Genomic DNA, 24,219 nt, shown 5'->3' on the forward strand with positions numbered 1-24,219 from the left:
GAAATAATCCCCTTGAATTAAAAAACATAGTTTTTGTGAGAATTCAACGGTTTTTTTGAAAAATTCATTGTTTTTGGTCAAAAATTTACACTTGTTACAAATTCACGTTTTATGTTAGAGATTTAATAGTTTTTATTGGAGTACAATATTATATTTTTGGTGTGTAGTTCAAAACTCCACAAATTCGTTTAAAGTTTAATTATTTTATTGAAAATTCCACTAGTTTCTTAAAAATTAACTTTTTTTGTTTAAAATAAATCTCTTGGTTCCAAAAATCTATTATTTGGTACAACATTGATCTTTTTTGAGTGTAAGTTAGTTCTTTTGATCAAAAACAAAACAAAAAAGTATCATATTTCTGTTTCGGAATTTATCTGAATTCAACTATTCTGTTAAAAAGACATCTTTTTTTGTCGAAAATTCATCCTTTTTGGATTGAAATTTCTCTTTTACTTGAAAAATCGTCTTTTTGGGTGGCAAATTCAACTATTTGCTCAATATAATCAACTTTTGGCTAAAAATTCATCTCTTGTATTTTTGGATGGAAAATTCATTCTTTTGGTGTAAAAATCCTCATTTGTTAGAAAAGTCATATTTTTAGTTGAAAATTCATCTTCCTTGCTTCAAAATTAAACTGGCTTGTAAAATATTCATATTTTCAAATTAAAAATTAAAAATTATGTTTGAAAATGCAACTCTTCCTGGTTGAAGTTGAATCTCCTCCGTTTGAAAATTCGATCATTTGGTTCAAGATTCGTCGATTAGGAAAATGTAATCAAAACTGTATTTGGTGTGCAAGTTGCAATTTTGAATAAAATGTTACTTTTTCAATTTAAAAAAAGTAACAAAAGATGAGAAACCCCAAAATAGGAGAAAAATTAAACACTTTTTTAATACAATTCTCTTGTTTTATAGGAAAATTGATTCTCTCAAATGAAAATTTAATTCCTCCATGCATAAAAGTTAAGAATAATTTAAAAAAAAAAGCATACCTTTAATCTGAGATATGGATTGGTTGGTTGGCCGACAACAGTTTGAAGAAAACTCATTCGCCGCTCGCTGTACATTCTTATTCGATTGTCATAATAGAGCCCGAGTGTTTTGGTAGCAGGTGTGAGAATAAAAGCGTAATTCATGAAGCTAAATTTCATTGGCTGCTCGCTTTTGTAATAGGCAAAATCCTTGTCCATTTCAACCGCGTCGCTCAACGGTTCGTTGTAAAATTCTGTGAAGGGAATAAAAGGTCGGCGAGCATCTATGGACGAAATTCCAAGTGTTTTCGCCAAAGGATCCTACCAACAAATTGTCCAATTATTATCTTCTTGAAATTATCATTTCACTTTTCTTCTTTCTTTTTTTTTAAGATTGGCTTTGATCAGCCTTCAATTTGAAATTTCGAAAATTAAATTTAAAACATTATCGATCCTAATTGACAATTCTGAAATGGGAAATCATTTGTGTTTAGCAAATGCTCTCGAGAATATTTTAGAGCATTTAAACAAATTTACAACATTTATTTTGGTTCAATAAGTAAATAACATTATTGCTAAATATATTTTTACAAAAATGCCGGTATTTAAATATTAAAGTTTTTCTATGATTTTCAGAATCATTTCAAATATAAAACATTATTTTCCATTAAAAATGTTGAAATTTAAACAAAAATATTAACTTTAATCATGTTTTTTTGCAATTTCATTTTTTTTTTACCACCGCTTTTTACCTATTTTTGAAAAATGATTGCATTTTAATAAATGAAGGCTTATTTTTCCCGCGAAAAACATTCTCTACAACACTACTGTTTCCATTTTTTTAAATAGAAAAAAAATCTTAAAATAGTATTTAAAAAAATATATTCTAAAGATTTCAGCCATACATTTTCTGCAAAAGAAAATATCTAAATTTTCAGTTAGCAAAATAAATTTTGAACAAAAAAAAAACAGAAATTTTTAATAAAAAATAGAAGCATTAAAGTTTTAGTTAAAACCACCATTTTTCAACAAAAACAATCCATTCTCAACAAAATAATTCAATTTTAAACCCAAACGATGAATTTTCTACCGAAAAAACAACAATTTTCTATTTCGTAGTATCTACTTTCTTAAATAATTAGTGCTTCGTTTTTCACCGCTTAATTCATTAATAATAATAATAATAATAAAATTAATATTTTTTAACTTCTTTCTCTTCAAAAAATATTGCATTTTTTTTAAATAGAGGAAATTTTAACTAAACTCAGGAAATGGAATAGTAAAATTTTGAGTACAAAAATTAATTTTCAACAAAAAAACGAATGTTTCGTGAAATAATTCAACTATTTCAACGTTCAATGAAATAGTTGAATTTTTAACACAAAAAAATAAAATCTCAGCGAAAAATGTTGAATTTTCAGTTAGCAAAATTAATTTTTAAATGAAAGTGAATTTATTTTCAACGAAATTTTATAATTTTCAAACAAGAAATTAAAATTTTTATAAAAAAAAAAGATCAGTTCTCGACAAAAAATGGAACAGTTACAGTTTCAGTTAAAAAAATTAATTATGAAAAAACTAATTTTCAATCCAGGAGATCAATTTTCAATCAATAAAATGAATTTTCTATTAAAAAAGATGAATTTTTAACTAAATATTTTGTTTTCAACCAATGAAATAAATTGTTAACAAAAAATGCAATAGTTACATTCTCTAAAAAACAGAACATTTTTCACGAAAAAGATTACATTATCATCAAAAAAGGTGAATTTTATACAAAAAATGAAATATTTCATTTGAATTTTTAACTAAAATAATAAATCTTCAACTGAAAAAAAAAATTATTTTTAACGAAAGACATAAATTTTCAACTATAAAGTTCACTTTTCTACCAAAAATAAAGGACTAAAAATTTCAGTTAGTAAAATAAATTTTCAACCAAAAAAGAAACGAATTAAATTTAATTAATAATTACATTTTCAACGAAATAGTATAATTTTCAACCAAGAACATTAAATTTCTATAAAAAAAATCAAATCCCGACCAAAAATGAAACAGTTTCAGAAAATAAAAAAATTAATTTCAAATATGAAAAAACTAATTTCCAACCAAAAAGATGAATTTTCAATAAAAATATACGAATTTTTTTATACAAAATAGATACATTTTCAACCAATTATATGAATTTTGAAAGGAATTTTCAACCAAAACAGAGGAATTAGTCACTAAGAAGCTTAAATATTCCCCAAAAAAATAGAATTTTCTACAAAATACAGGAATTTTAAACCAAATATTTGAATTTTCAACTTAAGAAGATAAATTTTGAATCAAATATCTACCAGTTTTTTTATAAGAAAAAAGATTTTTCAACAAAAAATAAAAGAATTAAAGTTTTAGTTAAAACAATCATTTTTCAACAAAAAACAATACATTCTCAAAAAAATAATTCAATTTTAAACCCAAAAGATGAATTTTCTACAAAAAAAAAATAGTTTCAATAAAATATATAAATTTTCAACTCAAAAAGATAAATTTACAAACAAAAACTAAAATTAATTAATTTTTTAATTTTTTATTTAATTAACTAATTAATTTTGTATTGAAAATATAAATTTTCAAACAAAAAAGGAATAGTTACATCTTCAGCTAAAAAAAAAATAAATTTCAACTAGAAAGAAACGAATTTTCAGCCAAGGAAATGAATTATCGACGAAAAATTTTACAGTTGATATTTCAACTCAACAAGATTATTTAATTTTAAATTTAAAAAAAGTTAAATTCAACCATAAAAGGTGTATTTTCGATCAAAAAAAGAAGACTTTTCATCCAAAAAGGATACTTTTTAACAAAATTGTTTAATTTTCAACAAAGTAGATTAAGTTTCAGCCAAATATTTTAATTTTAAGCAAAAAATTGTTTACTTTTAAACAATATAGATTAAGTTTCAACCAAACAGTTGAATTTGAAACTAAAAAGATAATTTTGGAAGAAAAAATGGAATAATTTTATTATAAATTTTTTAAATTAATATTTCTACTAAAAAAACGCAAATTTTCAAAGAAATAGTTGAATTTTCAACAAAGGAAATTAATTTTCTATCGAAAGAGATGAATCTGAAAAAAGAATTTCAACTAATAGAGATAATTTTCAACTAAGAAAGGTAAATTTTCCACCAAAAATTAAATAGTTAAATTGTCTGTTAAAAAATTAATTTTCAACCCGAAAAGAATGAATTTTCAACAAAATGCTTACATTTTTAACAAAAAAAAAATATTTTAACTAAGATTATGAATCTTTAGCTTGAATAGTTACATTTTCAGTTTCGAAATAAATTTTCCATAAAAAAGAAACAATTTCTGAGCAAAATATTTACATTTTAAACCAAATTGGATACTTTTTAAAAAAAATGTTTAATTTTCCACCAATTTGAATAAGTTTCCATCAAATAGTTCAATTTTTAACTAAGATCAATTTTCGACGAAAAATGGAATAGTTACATTTGCAATTAATCAAATTAATGTTTTAACAAAAAAAAAATTTGCAATGAAAAACATAAGTTTTCAAAAAGCAAAATCATTTTCCTACTAAAAAAGATGAACCTACAACAAAATAAATGAATTTTCAACAAAACAATTTAATTTTTCAATCAGAGAAATGACTTTTCAACTAAAATCGTAAATCTTCAACTGGAATAGTTAAATTTAGCGTAATAAAAAAACAATTTGGTCACAGAATAATAGAATTTTCTAGAAAGAAATTAATTTGTAACCAAAAGAAATTACTTTTCGACGAAAAATGTGTTAGTTGATATTTCAATTCAACTCAATAAAAAAGGTTTCCTTCAACCAAAAAGGATACTTTTTAAGAAAATTGTTTAATTTTCAACAAAATAGATTAAGTTTTAACCAATTATTTGAATTTTAAACTAAAAAGATAACTTTTCAAGAAAAAATGGAATAGTTATATTTGATTTTTTAAAAAATTAATCTTTCTGCTAAAAAACACGACTTTTCATAGAAATAATTAAATTTTCAACGACGGAAATTAGTTTTCTATCGAAAAAGATAAATCTTAAAAAAGAATTTCAACTAATAAAGATAAATTTTCCGCCGAAAATGAAATACTTGAATTGTCTATTAAAACATTCATTTTCAACCAAAAAAGAACGAATTTTTAACAAAATGCTTACATTTTTAACAACAACAAAATATTTTAACTTAAGATTATGAATCTTCAACTGGAGTAGTTACAGTAACTATAAATAAAAATATTTTCAATAAACAATTAACAATTACTGAACAAGATATCTGAGATAAAATAATTTTTCTATGATTTTAAGAATCGAAATATTACAACTGATCTCATTTAAAATAAAAAACATTTTCTATAAAAAATATTAAAATTCACAACAACAAAAAAACATTAATTTTAACCATGTTTTTGCAATTGAATTTTTTCTGACAAATTTTTTATAAATGATTGCACTTTAATGAATGACAGCTTATTTTTTCCGGGAAAACATTTTCTAAAACTCTTCTGCTTCCAATTTCAAAAATAATAAAAATAATTTTAAAATATAATTATTTCTTTAAAATATGTGTTCTTAATAAAAAAACTGTTCTAACGATTTCAGACATAGACAAATTTACTTTCAAAATTGGAAACATTAGAGTTGTAGAGCATATTTTTCCGGAAAAAATAAGCAGTCATTTACTAAAATGCAACAATTTTTCAAAAATTTATAAGAAGTGACGGTCAGAAAAAATTCAATTGCAAAAAAAAGGTTAAAATGAATGTCTTTTTTGTGAATTTAAACATTTTTCACAAAAAATCATAGAAAAACTATTTTATCTCAGATATCTTGTTCAGAAATAGTAATTTTTTTATTTAAAATATTTTATTATTTAAAAAAAATTATATTTTGTTTATTTTTATTTATTTTTATTGTAACTGTTCCAAAATAAATTCAGTTTTTTGGTGGAAAATTCACCTTTCTTAGTTGAAAAGTTATCTTTTTAGTTTAAAATTCAAATAACTGGTTGAAAATTAATTTATTTTGTTGAAAATTTAAGAATTTAGTAAAAAAGTATCCTTTTTGGATTGAAAGGAACCTTTTTTTTTTATTGAAAATTCAACTTTTTCGTTTACATTCAACTGTTTTTTATTTAAAATTAGAATCTTGTTAAGTTGAAATATCAACTAAAACATTTTTCGTCGAGAATTAATATCTTTTGTTTATAAATTAATTTCTTTGTAGAAAATTCAATTATTTTGTTACCAAATTGTTGTTTTTTTTTTTTAATTTAATTTTCAACGTTAAATTTAACTATTCTAGTTTAAGAGTTACCATTTTCGTTGAAATGTCATTTCTCTGATTGAAAAATTAAATCGTTTCGTTGAAAATTTGTTCTTTTTTGGCTGATAATTAATTTTTTAACTGCAAATTTAATTACTCAGTTTTCGGTGGACCAAAAATCTTTTTTTTTTAGTACAAAATTTATCTCTTTTAGTTAAAAAATGATCTCCTTCGGTGAAAAATTCAACTGCATCGTTAAAAATTCATTTACTTTGTTGAAGATTCGTCTTTTTTTGTAGGAAAATGATTTTGCTTTTTGAAAACTTATGTTTTTCATTGCAAATTTTTAACAATTCACGTTTTTTTTTTGTTAAGACATTAATTTGATTAATTGAAGATGTAACTGTTCCATTTTTCGTCGAAAATTGATCTTTTTTAGTTAAAAATTGAATTATTTGATTGAAACTTATTCTAATTTGTTGAAAATTAAACAACTTTTTATAAAAAAAAGTAATCAATTTGGTTTAAAAAGTAAATATTTTGCTCAGAACTTCTTATTTTTTTATTGAAAATTTATGTTTTAACTGAAAATGTAACTATTCCAGCTGAAGATTCATAATCTATGTTAGAACTTTGCTGTTGTTAAAAATTTAAGCATTTTGTTGAAAATTCGTTCTTTTTTGGTTGAAAATTAATTTTTAACAGACAATTTAACTATTCAATTTTTGCTGGAAACTTTACCTTTCTTAGTTGAAAATTATCTCTATTAGTTGAAATTCTTTTTTAAAATTCATCTTTTTCGATAGAAAATTAATTTCCTTTGTTGAAAATTCAACTATTTTTTTGAAATTTTGCGTTTTTTAGTAGAAAAATTAATTTAAAGAATTTGTAATAAAATTATTCCATTTTTTCTTCCAAAATTATCTTTTTAGTTTCAAATTCAACTGTTTGGTTGAAACTTAATCTACATTTTTGAAAAATAAACAATTTTTACTTTAAAATTCAAATATTTGGTTTAAACTTATCTACTTTGTTGAATATTAAATAATTTTGTTAAAAAGTATCCTTTTTGGTTGAAAAGTCTCCTTTTTTTGTCGAAAATACACCTTTTATGGTGGAGTTTAACTTTTTTTAAATTTAAAATTAAATAATCTTGTTGAGTCGAAATATCAACTGTAAAATTTGTCGTCGATAATTTATTTCCTTGGCTGAAAATTCGCTTCTTTCTAGTTGAAATTTATTTTTTTTTTTAGCTCAAGATGTTTCCATTTTTATTTAAAAATGTATATTTTCAATACAAAATTAATTAGTTAATTATTTAAAAAATTACAAAATTAATTAATTTTAGTTTTTGTTTGTAAATTTATCTTTTTTAGTTGAAAATTTATATATTTTATTGAAACTATTTTTTTTTGTAGAAAATTCATCTTTTGGGTTTAAAATTGAATTATTTTGTTGAGAATTTATTGTTTTTTGTTGAAAAATGATGGTTTTAACTAAAAATTTAATTCTTCTATTTTTTGTTGAAAAATCTTTTTTATATATATAAAAAAACTGGTAGATATTTGGTTCAAAATTTATCTTCTTAAGTTGAAAATTCAAATATTTAGTTTTAAATTCCTGTATTTTATAGAAAATTCTAATTTTTTGGGGAATATTTAAGCTTCTTAGTGACTAATTCCTCTGTTTTGGTTGAAAATTCCTTTCAAAATTCATATAATTGGTTGAAAATGTATCTATTTTGTATAAAAAATTCGTATATTTTTATTGAAAATTCATCTTTTTGGTTGGAAATTAATTTTTCAATATTTGAAATTAATTTTTTTATTTTCTGAAACTGTTTCATTTTTTGTCGAGATTTGATTTTTTTTTTTAATAGAAATTCAATGTTCTTGGCTGAAAATTATACTATTTCGTTGAAAATTTAATTATTTAATAAATTTAATTCGTTTCTTTTTTGGTTGAAAATTTATGTCTTTCGTTATTTTTTTTCAGTTGAAGATTTATTATTTTAGTTAAAAATTCAATTGAAATATTTCATTTTTTGTATAAAACTCACCTTTTTTGATGAAAATGTAATCTTTTTCGTGAAAAATGTTCTGTTTTCTAGAGAATGTAACTATTGCATTTTTTGTTAATAATTGATTTCATTGGTTGAAAACAAAATATGTAGTTAAAAATTCGTCTTTTTTGATAGAAAATTCATTTTATTTATTAAAAATTGATCTCCTGGATTGAAAATAATTTTTTCTTATTTAGAATTAATTTTTTCAACTGAAACTGTAACTGTTCCATTTTTTGTCGAAAACTGATCTTTTTTTATAAAAAATTTAATTTCTCGGTTGAAAATTGTAATATTTCGTTGAAAATTCACTTTCATTTCAAAATTAATTTTGCTAACTGAAAATTCAACATTTTTCGCTGAGATTTTATTTTTTTTTGTGTTAAAAATTCAACTATTTCATTGAAAGTTGAAATAGTTTGTTAAAAAATTAATTTTTTTATTGGAAGAATTAAAATTTATTTTAATTTTTATTTCTTTGTAGTTGTAAATCGAATTACTTTACGAAACATTCGTTTTTTTTGTTGAAAATTAATTTTTGTACTCAAAATTTTACTATTCCATTTTTCTATTCCTCTATTTAAAAAAAATGCGATATTTTTGAAGAGAAAGAAGTTAAAAAAGATTAATTTTATTATTATTATTATTATTATTATTATTATTATTATTATTAATGAATTAAGCGGTGAAAAACTATAAATTTAATTTAAGCAAATTTAATTATTCAATCTAATTCGTTTCTTTTTTGGTTGAAAATTTATTTTACTGGCTAAAATTTTAAGTAATTAATTTTTTTAACTGAAACCATAAATGTTCCATTTTTTGTCGAGAACTGATCTTTTTTTTTATAAAAATTTAATTTTTTGTTTGAAAAATATAATATTTCGTTAAAAATTTACTTTCATTTTTAAATTTATTTTACTGACTGAAAATTAAACGTTTTTCGCTGAGATTTTATCTTTTTGTTTTAAAAATTCAACCGTTTCATTGAAAGTTGAAATAGTTTGTTAAAAATTTTTTTTTTTTTTTTGAAGATTCATCCTTGAAGTTGCAAATTGAATTGTTTTAATAAACAATTTTTTGTTTGAAAATTAATTTGTTTACTGAAAATTTTACTATTCCATTTCTGGGCGAAAATTTACCTTTTTGATATTTGAAAATCCGACTATTTAGTTAAAAATTCTTCTATTTAAAAAAATGCAATATTTTTGCAGAGAAAGAAGTTAAAAAATATTAATTTTATTATTATTATTATTATTATTATTAATTAAATGGTGAAAAAGCGAAGCACTCATTAATTTAAATAGTAGATACTACGAAATAGAAAAATGTTGTAATGATATTAATTTTAAATTAGAATTTAAAAATTGCATGAGACATAAAAATAAAATAATATTTTTTTTTTTGTAAATATAAACCTGAATTGTCTGTGAACTCGTCGGCTTGGCTCCAGCTTTATCCGAACTCGTCGTCTCGTTGTCTTCGTCCCGGGAAAATTCGAGTGCATCTAGCTCTCCCGCTAAAATGCTCGCATAGTAGAGTATTTTCATGACTTTTGTAGGAGCTGTTATGGTATCCGCGTCCTGAACGCAATAATCTCGTGTGAATGCTCCTCCAATTACCTATTAAGAAATTTTTTTTTAGTTATCATTGCTTTTTAAATTTAGAAGGCTTTCAAACGTTCTTTTAGAGCTCAACATTCCCTGATTTTTCACCGATTTATTTTGCATTTTCCCTAACCATTAACACATATTTAAAGACCAAAATTCTAATCCTTGCAAAATTTTTAATACGGAAGTTTTCATAAATGAAAATAAAATAATTCGAACGTGTTGAGGATAAATTCATAAGACTTCAAAACAATGAGAGTTATAAATTCAACAAAATTTAAATTAAATTCAAAAAAAAATAAAGATACATTCAAAAGAATTAAAGTTCATTCAAAAAAATTCAAAGCAAAAATGGCTTGAATTTAAAGAAACTCTAAGATATTTAGAAAAATTTAATGAAATGTATAAAAATTCAGTGTGGATTTTAAAAAATCCTGAGAATATTATATTTATATTATATAAATTACAAGACTTTATTTAGAAAAATAAAAAAGGAAATTAAAGTTTAATTCAAAAGAATTCAAGTTGAATTAAAAAAAATTAAAATTACATTCAAAAGAATTAAAGTTAAATTAAAAAAAATTAAAATTACATTCAAAAGAATTAAAGTTCGTTGAAAAGAGTTCAAAGTAAAATTGGCTTGAATTTAAAGAAACTCTAAGAAATTAAGAAAAATTCAATGAAATGTTCACAAATTCAATGTGAATTTCAAAGAATTCAGGAGGGATAAGAAAATATTAAGTCACCGAATTGAGTTCAAGAAAATTCCCAAGAATTAAAAAGAATTCAGGAAAAATTAATAAGAATTTATTAATTAGAAGACTTTATTTAGAAAAATTAAAAAGGCAATTAAAGTTAAATTTAAAAGAATTAAAGTTCAAGAAAATTCCCAAGAATTTACAAGAATTCAGGAAAAATTAATAAGAATTTATTAATTAGAAGACTTTATTTAGAAAAATTACAAAGGCAATTAAAGTTAAATTCAAAAGAATTAAAGTTAAATTCAAAAGCATTTAGAGCAGAGTAAAAATTGCTTGAATTTAGAGGAGCTAAAGTGAAACGAGAAGAATCCAATGAAATTGATAAAAATTCAAGGTGGATTTTTTTTTTAATTCCGAAGAATCCAAGCTGAGTTTCCAAGAATTCAGGATGGATACAAAAAAATTTGGAATCTATAAAATTGAGTTAATTTAAAAGAAATCTGGAAAAATAATAAGACTTCAAAAGAATTAAAATTAAATTAAAAAGAATTCGAAGTGTAATTGGATTCTATATCAAGGAAGTCAAGGAAAATGAGAAGAATTGAATAAAATTCATACAAATCCAAGATAAATTTAACCAAAAAAACCTAAGAGTCTAAGGTTAGTTTCAAAGAATTCAAAAGGAATGTAAAAAAAAAAACATTTTTCTTTTTAATCCATCAAATTGAGGGGATTTAGAAGAATAAAAGTGAATTCATGAAATTCAAGGAAATTTCAATGAATTTAAAAGAATTTAGGAAAAATTAATAAAACTTTAAGAAAATCAAAGTTAAATTCAAAAGCATTCGAATCAGAGAGTAAAAATTGCTTTAAATTTTTAGTTTAATTCATTAGTTAAATTCAAAAGAAGTAAAATTAAACTCAAACTAGAGTGAATTTAGAAGAATAAAATCGAATTCATGAAATTCAAGAAAATTCCAGGTGATTAAAAAAATCCTAGGAATCCAAGGTGAGTTAAAAAAAATTCTGGATGAATTAAACAAAAACTGAATTTTTTCTAATTCATTGAACTGAATACAAGAATTGAGTAAATTTAAAATAATACAAGTGAGTTAAAAAATTCAAGAGAATTACAAAAAATTAAAAAGAATTCAGAAAAAACTGATAAAACTTTAAAATAATTAAAGCTAAATTCAAAAGAATACAACATAAAATTGGACTGATTTTAGAGGAATTTAAGTAAAATGAAAAGAAGTATAATTGAAAATTAATCTATTTTAGTTGAGAATCCAATTATTTTGTTGAAAAATTATTTTGTTGTTGTTTTAAAGTGAACGGTTTTAACAGGAAATTTAACTATTCAATTATTTTTAAACCCTATCTTTTTTAGTATAAAATTCGACTATTTGGTTGAAAATTCATGTATCTTGTCGAGAATTCATGATTTTATTAGAAACTTATTCCTCTTGGCTCAAAATTCGCTAAAAATTGATTTTTTGTGGTTAAAAATATAACTGTATGGTTGAAAATTAATCTGTTTTAGTTGAATATTTACATATTTTTTTGAAAATTCGTATTTTTGGTTATGTTCAACTGTTTTTAATTAAAAATTAAAATTTTTTATGGTTTAAACCTCAAATATCACATTTTTTGGGGTGAAATTTCAACTATTTTGTAAAGAATTCCTCTGTTTAACTTAATTTTATTTGCATTCATAATTTTTAAGAGTGCGACAGAAATGTGTGGTACTGGTGTTATGGGAAAAATGTGTGGTACTGGGTTTGGTCGAAAAATGTGTGGTACTGCGGTTATATGAAGAATGTGTGGTGATACGGGATGAAATGATGAAATCCAAGCAGCCACCCAAGAAAAGAAAGAAGCAAAAAAAATGAATATCACAGGCCTTAGTGTTGAGAAAAGAAATAGACTTGAAAATGATTAGAGAAATAAAAAGAGGAAAGTAAAACTACTAGTCAAGGGAATTAAAGATAAAATCAAAACAGAAGAGGAGAAAATGCAAAATGACTTTGAAGGAAGCAAAAAACTTCCCGGTTTTGAAAATAAAAATTCCCGGGGGTTTTCCGGCTAATTAAAAGTAAAATATTAATATTTACCCCAAAAATCAAACATTTATTTTAATTTGTCATGCTCATTCTCAGCATAATTTAACCTAATAGACCGAACATTTTCAAAATAACATAATTTTTGAAATACTCTAATTTTCCAATGAAAATATTAATTTTCAACAAAAAATAGTTGAGTTTTAAGCAAAAAAGGTCAATTTTCAACTAAAATGATGAATATTTAACTGACGTACTTGAATTTTCAACTACAAAGATGAATTTACAAACAACAAGATTAATTTTCTGGCAAAAAGTACAATTTTTTAAAAAACTTGAATTTTCTCACGAAATAGTTGGATTTTCAATTAAAGAAGATTAGTTTTCCACCAAATATTTGAATCTTGAACAGCGACAAAATCAACTTTAAACCGAAAATGGAATAGTTACATTTTTAGTTAGTACGATTTTCTTAAATAATTAAATTTTAAGTTAAACAAATTAGAAGAAGATTAATTTCCACCGAAAATAGGAATTTCTAACTGAAAAAGATATTTTTTCACCCAAAAATTGAATAATTAAATTTTGATTTAAAAAATAAATGACCCACCAAAGAAATAAATTTTTAATTAATATTATGGAATATTTAACTGCTGTAGGTTTCAAAGAAAATGATAATTTTCAATATTTGAGTAAAATAAGTTAAATTTTCAGTTAAAAAAATTACATTAAAAAAAACTTAAAAATTAAATTAATTTTTAACTAAAATTGTCAATATTTTAATAGAATAGTTGAATTTCAAGCCAGAAAGCTAAAGTTTCGACTAAGATGATGATTATTTATATTAAAAAATTCAATTTATGACCAACAAGCTGAATTTTCAACTAAAAATGACAAATATTTAACTGGAATAATTGAACTTTCAAATGACAATTATTTTATTGAAAATTTATCTTTTTTGGTTATATTCAACTGTTTTTTATTGAGGACTAAAATCTTTTGTAGAATAAATATCAACTATTACATTTTTTGTTGAAAACTGATATTTTTTAGAATAAAATTCTACTATTAGGTTAAAAATTCATGTACTTTGTCGAAAATTCGTGATTTTTAGTACAAAATATATGTATCTTGTTAAAAATTAGTATTTTTACGTAGAAAATTGATTTTTTTTAAACTAAAATAATGATTGTTTAACTGGAATACTTGAATTTTCAAATGAAAAGAAACATTTTTAGACGAGAAGATTAACTTTCATAGAAAAAGATAATTTTCTATTAAAAAATACTAATTTTCATTCAAATTGTGGAATTTTGAATTAAAAACTATTAATTTTCAAGAAAAAATGATATAGTTAAATTTTCAGTTGAAGAAATTAATTTTCAACCAAAATGATGAATTTTCAACTAAAATGAAGAATTTTTAACTGAAATAGTTGAATTTTCAAACAAAGAAAATTAGTTTTTACTAAAAAGATAAATTGTCAACGAAAACTTAAAAAATTAAATTTCAAGTTGAAAAAATTCATGTTTAACGAAACAGATGAAAATTAAAAAAAAAATAGACAAGTTTTCAAATAAAGTGGTGATTTTCTAATAAAATCATAAATATTTAACTGGAATAGTTGAATTTTAAACCACAGAAATTCATTTTTAACTTAAATGAGGAATCTTTAACTGGAATGATTGAATTTTGGACCAAAAAATTAATTTTCAACTAAAAAAGATAATTTTTCAATCAAAAATTGATGAACCTTCAACTTAAAAAAATTAATTTTTAACAAAGGAATTTAATTTTCAACCAAATAATATTATTTTCAACCTAAAAGATGAATTTTCAAATACTATGATAAATATTTAACTGAAGTACTTGCAATTTTAACCGAAAAGAAAAATTTTTAAACAAGAAGAATAACCTTCAAAGAAAAAGATAATTTTCTACAAAAAAAAATCGGTTAAAAAAAAAGACAAATTTTCATCAAAATTGTTGAATTTCGAACTAGAAACGATAAATTTTCAACAAAAACTTGAATAATAAAATTCTTAGTCTAAGAAATTAATTAAAATTTTTTTAATTTATCTGGTTTAACAAAACGACGAATTTTCTACAAAACAGTTTTATTTTGAACCCAAGAATATCAATTATAAAAAAAAGTTAATTTTCAAACAAATAGTTACATTTTTTAACTAAAAATTCCATTTCAACCAAATAGTTGAATTTTCAAAAAAATTTATAAATAATTTTGATAAAATGGTGCGAAAGAAGGGGTCTAATTTAATTTATTTATTTTTATTTTCAAGAAATAATTTTAATTTAAGAAATTAATTTTCAACCAAACTGATCAATTTTCAACTAAAATGTTGAATCTTCAACTGGAACAGTTGAATTTTATGCCGAAAAGAAGAATTTTCAACCGTAAAGATTAATTCTCTACAAAAAAAGGAGAATTTTTCACAAAGTAGATAAATTTTTGAACTAGTTTAATTTCTAAATAAAAAATATTCAATTTTCTACCAAATAGTTCAAGTTTCATTCCAAAAAGATACATTTTCTACCAACAATAGAATGGTTAAGTTTTATCTTAAAAATCTCATTCTTATGAAAAAAAAGGATTTTCAACAAAATAGTTGAATTTTCTACTGGACTAGTCAAATTAAAAAAAAAACACCGCTCCCTACTATAGAAATTAATTTTCAACCAAACTGATGATGTTTCAAACATAAAGATTAATTTTCTATAAAAAAAACGAATTTTCCACACAGTACAAAGAAAATTTTAAACAAATAGTTGAATTTTTAAGTAAAAAATGTCAATTTTCAGCCAAATAATTAAAATTTCCTTTTTTGTTTAAAGTTAAATATTTAATTTAATTTTCCTATTAAAAACATTGTTACGCTAAAAAAACATGAAAAAGATTTGCAATTAAGAAACAGACTTTCAATTTTCTTTGATAAATCTAATTATTCACAAAAAAACGTATTTTCAGCAAAATAGTTCAATTTTCTACTGGAATAGTTAACTTTTTAGATATAAAAAAAATTATTTTTAACAAAGTAGTTTAAGTTTCAACCAGAGATGAATTTTCAATAAAAATGATGAATCTTCAAAAAAAAACTTAATTTTTAATAAATGAGTAACTTTTAACCAAGTAGTTAAATTTCGTAATAAATAAATGAATCCTTAACCTAAAATAAAAATACTTAATAGCCCGAGGAATGTATATAAACTAGAAAACCCTGTTTTAAATTGACTAAAATTATTTAAATAATAAAAACTCGAATTTAACTGCAATCAGACGGAAATTTCGGGTCATTTCCCGGTTTTCCGGTCAAGTCACCACCCTGTGTTTGCCTAATTTTTTAAGATTATAAATTACCTTGACTGTTATAAGTTGCTGAAGAGCTTGAAGAAGACACTCAAGCCGTGATTTGCAATGTCGGGCCCAGATTCGGGCCAGTTTTGCTTGAGCAGACAGAGGCAAACAACTGGCGGCTTTGCACAACATGTGTAAAGCCAGCTCCAAATAATCGCTCGTTCCCAAAACCGGGATTTCAAAGACTATTAGAAATACATTTAACAGACTATCAGTACCTTCATAAGGTATTATACCAAATACCCTTAAGTCTAGTTCTATATTATCAGCCAATGTGACTAGTGCGTGAACGAGGGCTGACTCAAAAGCTTCACCTAGAAAGAAAAAAATTCAATTCAAGACGAATTCCTACTAGAATTTACTGCGCAGCCAAATAAAGATCTATTGCGCATATGACTGCGCAGTTGACTTCTTCAGAGGTTAGATATGCGCACTCAATTCTGACGAGTTACGTTTACTTTCTGAAAACTACTTTTCTTTTGTATAATATTAAATAAAGGAATTTGAAAAATTGCAAAATTTATCTTGAGAACGGATCGAATGATTCTGATGAAATTGTGTGAATAAGAGGAGTTTTAGGGGGCGAGAATCCGATTTGGGACAATTCGTTTACAAATTTAAAGCGAATTTTGACAAGTATTTATAGCGCATCAAAATTAGGAACTATTGCGCATATAGATGCGCCGTAGATTTATGTGAAGTTGAGAACTGCGCACTAGATTCCCATGATTTGTGGAAATTTTCTTTAATTATTTTATATTTACTACTTTATAGTTTATTAAAAAAGTGAAAAAATTGTAAAATTTATCTCGAAAACTATTAAACTTCCAGAAAAATATCATTTTCAAAAAACAAAATAAAAAAGAAAATTTATATCAAGAAGATTCATTTTCTATGAAAAAGATGAATTTTCAAACAAATAGTTGATTTTTCACGAAAAAAAATAAAACATAAAATAATTGTTAAACAAAAAAGGAGAAATCTCCACAAAAAATGTAACAGTTGATTTTTCATTTAAAAATATTTAAATTTCAAATGAAAACCAGTTGAAATAAAAAAAAAAATTTCTCAACCCAATATTTTAAATTTTGAACTAAATCACATTATTATTCAATGTAACAGTTGTGTTTCTTTTTAACCAAAAAATATGAAATTTTTAATGAAAAAGTTCACTTTTGAATAAATAATTAAATTTTTAACCAAAGTGTTGAATTTTCAAGCAAAAAAGATGAATTCTCTATACAAAACATTTACATTTTCAACCAAAAAGGATAAATTTTTAACTAAATTTTTGAATTTCAATAAAACAGATGAATTTGAAACCCAAAAATATCAATTCACAGCAAAGAAGTTGATTTTCAAACAATTAGTTGAATTTTCAAAGAGTTTTTAACTAAATAGTTGAGTTTTCAATTTAAAAAAATACAGTTTTAACGAAAAAGTGATTTTTTAATCAAATAGGTAAAATTTCTACCAAAATGTTAAATTGTCAACCGAAAAAAAATGAATTTTTTACAAAACAGTTAAACTTTCAACCAAAAAGGATGAATTTTTAAGTAAATTTTGAAATTATAAATAAGGAAATTAAATTTGCAAGTAATTTCTACAAAACAGTTGAATTTTAAACCCAAAATTATCAATTTACAGTAAAAGAGTTTATTTTCAAAGAATTAGTTAAATTGCCATCAAATAGTTAAATTTCATATCAAAATTATAAATTTTCAAACCAAAAAGACGAATTTTCTACAAAACAGTTTAGTTTTCAACCAAAAACGACGACTTTTAAAATAAATTGTTGAATTTTCAACAAAAAAATTAAATTTTTAAGCAAATAACAGAATTCTTAAACAAAAATACGAATTTTCTACAAAAAAGTGAATTTTCAAGTAGAGGAATTTCCTGGTAAATTTTGGAATTTTCCAGCAAAAAATAGATGAATTTTGTCAGAAACAGAAGAATTACAAAATTTAAAAATATAAATTTTCAACGTAAAGTTAATTTTCAACCAAATTGTTGAGCTTTCACCTGAAAAATGAATTTTCAACGAAAAATGTATTTTAAACAACAAAAAATCATAACTTTCAATCAAAAACAGCTTTGAATTTAACCAAAAAAAATGTTCAAGAAAATCGTTGAATTTTTAACAAAATCAGGTAATTATTCAACCATCAGTTGCAGCTTAGTAAAAAAATATGAGATTTATACCCAAAGAGACGAATTTTGTTCAAAAAAGATCAATTTTCTGCAAAAACAGTTAAATTTTGAACCCAAAAATATCGATTTTCAAAAGGAAAAAACTTAATTTTCAATCAAATAATTAAATTTTCTACAGAAATGTGACATTTTAAAGCCTAAAAAGACGAATTTTCTACAAAGCAATTACGTTTTCAACCAAAAAGGATGACTTTTTCAGTAATTTCTTGAGTTTTCAATAAAAGAATTACATTTTCTAGCAAATAATAGAATTCTTAACAGAAAAGAAGAATTTTCTGTAAAACAGCTGAATTTTAAACCCAAAAATGTCAATTTTCAGCCAAAAAGTTGATTTTTAAACAATAAGTTAAATTTTAAATCAAATAGTTAAATTTTCAACCAAAATTTTGAAATTTTAATCTAAAAATATGAATTTGCAACCAAAAAGGATGAGTTTTTCCAGCAAAAAAGATGAATTTTGGGGAAAAATATTTGTATTTTAAATCCCAAAATATACATTTTCAACAATAAAGTTAATTTTCAACCAAATAGTTGAGTGTCCAACTGAAAAATGAATTTTTAACAACAACAAAAAATATGTTAAATAAAAAAAATTAAATTAAATAAAATTAAATTTTCAAGCAAATAATAGAATGGTTTAACAAAACGACGAATTTTGTACAAAACAGTTTTATTTTTAACCCAAGAATATCAATTATAAAAAAAGTTAATTTTTAAACAAATAGTTACATTTTTTAACTAAAAATTCCATTTTCAACAAAATAGTTGAATTTTCAAAAAAATTTACAAATAATTTTGATAAAATGGTGCGAAAGAAGGGATCTACAAACGAAAACCGACTGGAATTTACTGCGCAACTAAATAAAGATCTATCGCGCATATGGACGCGCATTCGACTTCTATAAAGTTTACATCTGCGCACTAGATTCCACGATTTATAGCTACTCTCTAAAATGACTTATTTTGTATCCAATATTATATTTAACATGAAAAAAGCTTGCAAACTTTATCTCGAGAACGAGCCGAATAATTGTTAGGAAATTGTGTGAACGCTATGGTTTTCGGTAGCGAGAAACAGATTTGGAAAACTCGTTTACAAATTTAAAACGAATTTCAACTAGAATTTACTGCGCAACCAAATAAAGATCTATCGCGCATATGGCTGCGCAGTATACTTCTATGAAGCTTACGCCTGCGCACTAGATTCTCACGATTGAAAGCTACTTCCTAAAATTACTGATCTTTTATCTACTATTATATAGAACATTAGCAAAAAAAAATTGTAAGCTTTATCTCGAGAACGAGCCGAATGATTTTTATGAAATTGTGTGGACGCTATGGTTTTCGGCAGCGAAAAACCGATGTGCATTTTTTTTTACAAATTTCAAAAGAATTCCGACTGAAATATACTGCGCAAACAAATAATGATCTATCGCGCATATGTCTGCGCAGTAGACTTATATGAGGCTTAAACCTGCGCCCTGAATTCCACGGTTTAAGGCTACTCTCTAAAATGACTTATATTTTATGTGCTTATTATATTGAACAATAAAAAAACTTGTAAACCTTATCTCGAGAACAAGCCGAATAATTGTTAGGAAATTGTGTGAACGCTATCATTTTCGTTAGCGAGAAACCGATTTGGAAAATTCGTTTACAAATTTTTTTAAAATTTCAACTAGAATTTACTGCGCAACCAAATAAAGATCTATCGCGCAAATGGTTGCGCAGTATACTTCTATGAAGCTTACACCTGCGCACTAGATTTCTACGATTAGTTTTAATAAAATAGTGCAAAATAAATGTAAAATAAAATATAATTTGTCAAATATACCTGGTAAGGACCACAAGGCAGTGAAAGCTCTTCGGACAGCAGGAAGATCGACACTCGTATCATCTGGATGTGGAATCGCAGGTGATGGATCACTGCTATCTTCTTCCTTGTCCTCGCCTTGGAGAGATCTTACAGCTTCCTTACTTAAATCTCCAGGAGGTCTCAATAACGAAACCGGTGCTCTGTCCAACAATGCGGCCAAGGGCGAATCGTTTTTCTCCGTCTTTTGAAAACTACGACTCAAAGCCTCCGCCGAGGAAAAAACCTCGCCCAAGGTTCGAATCAAGAGAGAATACGATCCCTCCGTTTTGCATGTCTCGATTATTTCCAAAAGCTTCGCTTCTGTGAGGTACGGTATTTCCTTTCCTGTTTTCAAAACATTTTACACTCTATATTTTCAAATTAAAATCGCATCCAATCAATCAGCTATATGAGAAGAGCATTTTTTTCTCTAAATAATTTATACTCTATATGTAGAAATTTGTATTTCCAAATTAGAATTTGTATCATGGCAAAAATCGGATTTTTAGATCCATTTCATGATTTTTTAAATAAAATTGGAGAATAAAAACGTAATTCAACAATATTGACTTATAATCCTGAAAAGTGGAATTCTCACTAAAAAGTTAATTTTTTGATGAAAAATGATTATTTTTCAATTAAATAGCTGAATTTTCAACCACAAAATTTATTTTAGAACAAGCGATTGCATTTACAACCAAACAATTCATTTTTCAAGCAGAATCGATGAGGTTTCAAGAAAATAGTTTAATTTTTAACCAAATAGTTCAACTTTCTACAAAAAAACAGTTTCATTTTGACCAAATAGTTCAAGTTTCAAGCGAAAATGATGAATTTGGTACAAGGCAGTTAAATTTCGACATTAAAAAAAAAAATTTCTATTCGAAAAAATGAAATTTTCAGCCAAAAATATGACTTTTTCCCAAAATAGTATAATTTTACATAAAAAATAGTTGAATTTTTAAGCAACTAATTTAATTGTCTACCTATTCAACCACAAATGGTCAAATTTAAAGAAAAAACAATATTATGCTTCAAAAACAGTTGAATTTTTAACTAAATAGTTGAATTTTCAAGGCAAAAAGACGAATTTTTTATTCCAAAAAATGAATATTTAACCAAGCAGTTCAATTTTTGACCAAAAAGGATAAATTTTTAACAAATTAGTTAAATTTTCAACCAAATTGTTGAATTTTCAACAAAGTAGATGAAATTGTGACTAAATTTGTTAATTTTCAACCTATTTAAAAACAAATAGTCAAATTAAAAAAAAAAAGATTAATCAACAAAAATAGTTGCATTTCCAACTTTTTTTTCGTTAGAAATTAATTTTTTATGACACAATTTAAAAATTGTGTTGTTAATTCAACTGATTGGTTAAAAATCAACTTTTTTATTGAAAATTTGTTTTTCTGGTCTGAAAATTTAAAAATTAATTAGGAATTAAACTCTTTGATAGAAAAATTAAACTGTTTTGTAGAAAATTTCTTCTTTGCTGGGAATTAATGACATTTGAAAAAAATAATCTATTAGATTTTTGTTTTTAAACTAAAATTGACCTATTTTCTTGAATATAAAACTTAGTTGTTGAAAATTCATATTCTCGGGTTAAAAATTTAACTTTTTTTGTAAAAAATTCACAATTTTGACTTGAAAATTCTAGAATTTGTTAAAAAGTTAAAACTATTTGATATAAAATTGAATTATTTTTTAGAAAATTCTTTTTTTGTGAAAATTAATTCTCTTCGTAGAAAATTAGCCTGTTTTGTTTGAAAATTGACAAGTTTGATACAAAATTTAACTGTTTTGTAGAAAAATAATTCGTTTTTTATTGGTGAAAATGCAGTTGTCTTGTTGAAAAATAAACTGCTTTGGCTGAAAATTCAACTATTTTGTTGAAAATTAATTTTTTCTGTTGAAAATTCATATTCTCGGGTTGAAAATTCAACTGTTTTGTAGAAAATTCAACACTTTGGTACAAGATTGAACTGTTTTAAAGAAAATTCTTTCATTCTATTATCAAAAATGCATTTTTTTAAAATTAAAATTTAACTATGTTCTTGAATATAAAAGTTATTTGTTAAAAATTTATATTCTTGGGTTGAAAATTCAACTTTTTTGTAAAAAATTCCCAATTTTGGCTTGAAAATTCAAGAATTTGTAAAAAAAGTTCAACTATTTGTTATAAAATTGAACTGTTTTGTAGAGTATTCCTTTTTTTGTTGATAATTCATATTTTTGGGTTAAAAATGTATCTGTTATGTAAAAAATTAGCCTGTTTGGTTTTAAAATTCAAAAATTTGGTACAAAATTAAACTACTTTGTAAAAAATTCATTCTTTTTAATTAGAACATTTTTTCAAAGGAAATTGAACTATTTTTTTGTATAAAACTCATATGCTCGAGTTGAAAATTCACATTTTTTTCTTGAAAATTAAAAAATTTGGTTAAAAGTTCAATTATTTGGTGTAAAATTCAGCTGTTTTGTAGAAAAAGAATCAGTTTTTTATTTGTAAAAATGCAGTTGTCTTGTTGAAAATTAAACTTTTCTCGCTCAGAATTTAACTATTTTGTTGAAAATTAATTTTTCTCTTTAAACTTTATATTCTTGGGATAAAAATTTAACTGTTTTGTAGAAAATTTGCCTGTTTCAGTCAAAAATTAAAAAATGATGTACAAAATAAAAGTGTTTTCTATAAAATTGACTTTTTAAAATTAAAAATTGAATTCTTTTCAATGAAAATGTTTACTACTAAATGTTCTCGAGTTAAAAATTTAACTTTTTTGTAGAAAATTAATTATTTTTATATTAAACATTAATTGTGTTTAATTAAAATTTAAACATTTTCTTAAAAATGAACTTTTTTGTTGAAATTTATATTCATATATTCCCGGATTGAAAATTTATTTCAACAATTTCTAGAAAATTCACCTTTAATTTATAAAAAATTAATTCTGTTTATTAAAAATTAAACTATTTTCTTGAAAATTAACTTTTTTTTTAAATTCACATTCTCGGGTTAAAAATTAAACAGTTTGTAAAAAAATCACCTTTTTGGCTTAAAAATTCAACAATTTGGTACAAAATTGAACTGCTTTGTAGAAAACTCGTTTTTTTTAAAGAAATAATTAAATCTGTTTAAAGAAAATTGAAGTCTTTTTTTGACAATTGAACTATTTTCTTGAAAATTAATTTTTTGTTGAAACTTTATATTCTCGGGTTGAAAATTCAACCATTTTGCAGAAAATTGATCTTTTTGTTTTGAAAATACAACAATTCGGTGGAAAATTGAACTCTTTTGCAGAAATATTATTTTTTTTAAAATTAAAAATTAACTTTTTTGTTGAAAATTCATATGCTCAGGTTAAGAATTTAACTTTCCTGTCGATAATACATCTTTTTTTGTTAAAAATTCAACAATTTCGTAGAAAATTTAACTGTTTTATAGAAAATGAGTTTTTTTATTTATTGAAAATTAATGCTGTTTATTGAAAATTAATTATGTTTTTTACAAATTCAACTCTTTTCTTGAAAATTAAACAATTTGTAGAAAAACACCTTTTTGGCTTAAAAATTTAACAACTTGGTACAAAATTGAATTGTTTTGTAGAAAATTCGTTTTTTTTTTTAAATTAAAAATGAATTCTGTTTCAAGAAAATTGAACTAATTTCTTGAAAATTAACTTTTTTCTAGTCCTTTTTATAGAAAACAATATTTTTGGCCGAGAATTAACTGTTTTGTTGAACAATTAAATTTGTTGGCTAAAAATTCGTATTTCCGGGTTGAAAATCTATTTTATGTGTAGAAAATTAGCTTCTTTGTATTAAAACTACAACAATTTGGTAGAAAATTAAACTGTTTTTTTTTTAATTCATTTTTTTATAATAAAAATTAACTTTTTTGTTGAAAATTCAACCATTTTATAGAAAATTTATCTTTTTGGCTTCAAAATTCAACAATTTGGAAGAAAATACAACTATTTCATCAAGAAAGTTATGTATTTTATTTAAAGTTAGTTTTTTTTATAGAAAATCATTCTTTTTGCCGAAAATTTTGCTGCTTTTTTGAAAAATTAA

At 23.2% G+C, this 24,219-nt stretch overlaps 1 protein-coding gene across 1 annotated transcript in view; it reads right to left on the reverse strand.

Annotated features, from left to right (window-relative positions):
- LOC117172521 (ubiquitin-protein ligase E3A) overlaps window positions 1-24,219 on the reverse strand; it is a 63,113-nt gene that overhangs the window by 23,579 nt on the left and 15,315 nt on the right. Inside the window, exons 4-7 of the mRNA XM_033360541.1 lie at window positions 20,122-20,487; window positions 16,077-16,387; window positions 9,748-9,951; window positions 993-1,292 (exon numbers count right to left, since the gene is read on the reverse strand). Coding sequence (XP_033216432.1) covers window positions 993-1,292; window positions 9,748-9,951; window positions 16,077-16,387; window positions 20,122-20,487 — 1,181 coding nt within the window. The remainder of the gene's footprint in view (window positions 1-992; window positions 1,293-9,747; window positions 9,952-16,076; window positions 16,388-20,121; window positions 20,488-24,219) is intronic.

Source organism: Belonocnema kinseyi, chromosome 5, assembly GCF_010883055.1.
Source record: "Belonocnema kinseyi isolate 2016_QV_RU_SX_M_011 chromosome 5, B_treatae_v1, whole genome shotgun sequence".
Taxonomy (NCBI): domain Eukaryota; kingdom Metazoa; phylum Arthropoda; class Insecta; order Hymenoptera; family Cynipidae; genus Belonocnema; species Belonocnema kinseyi.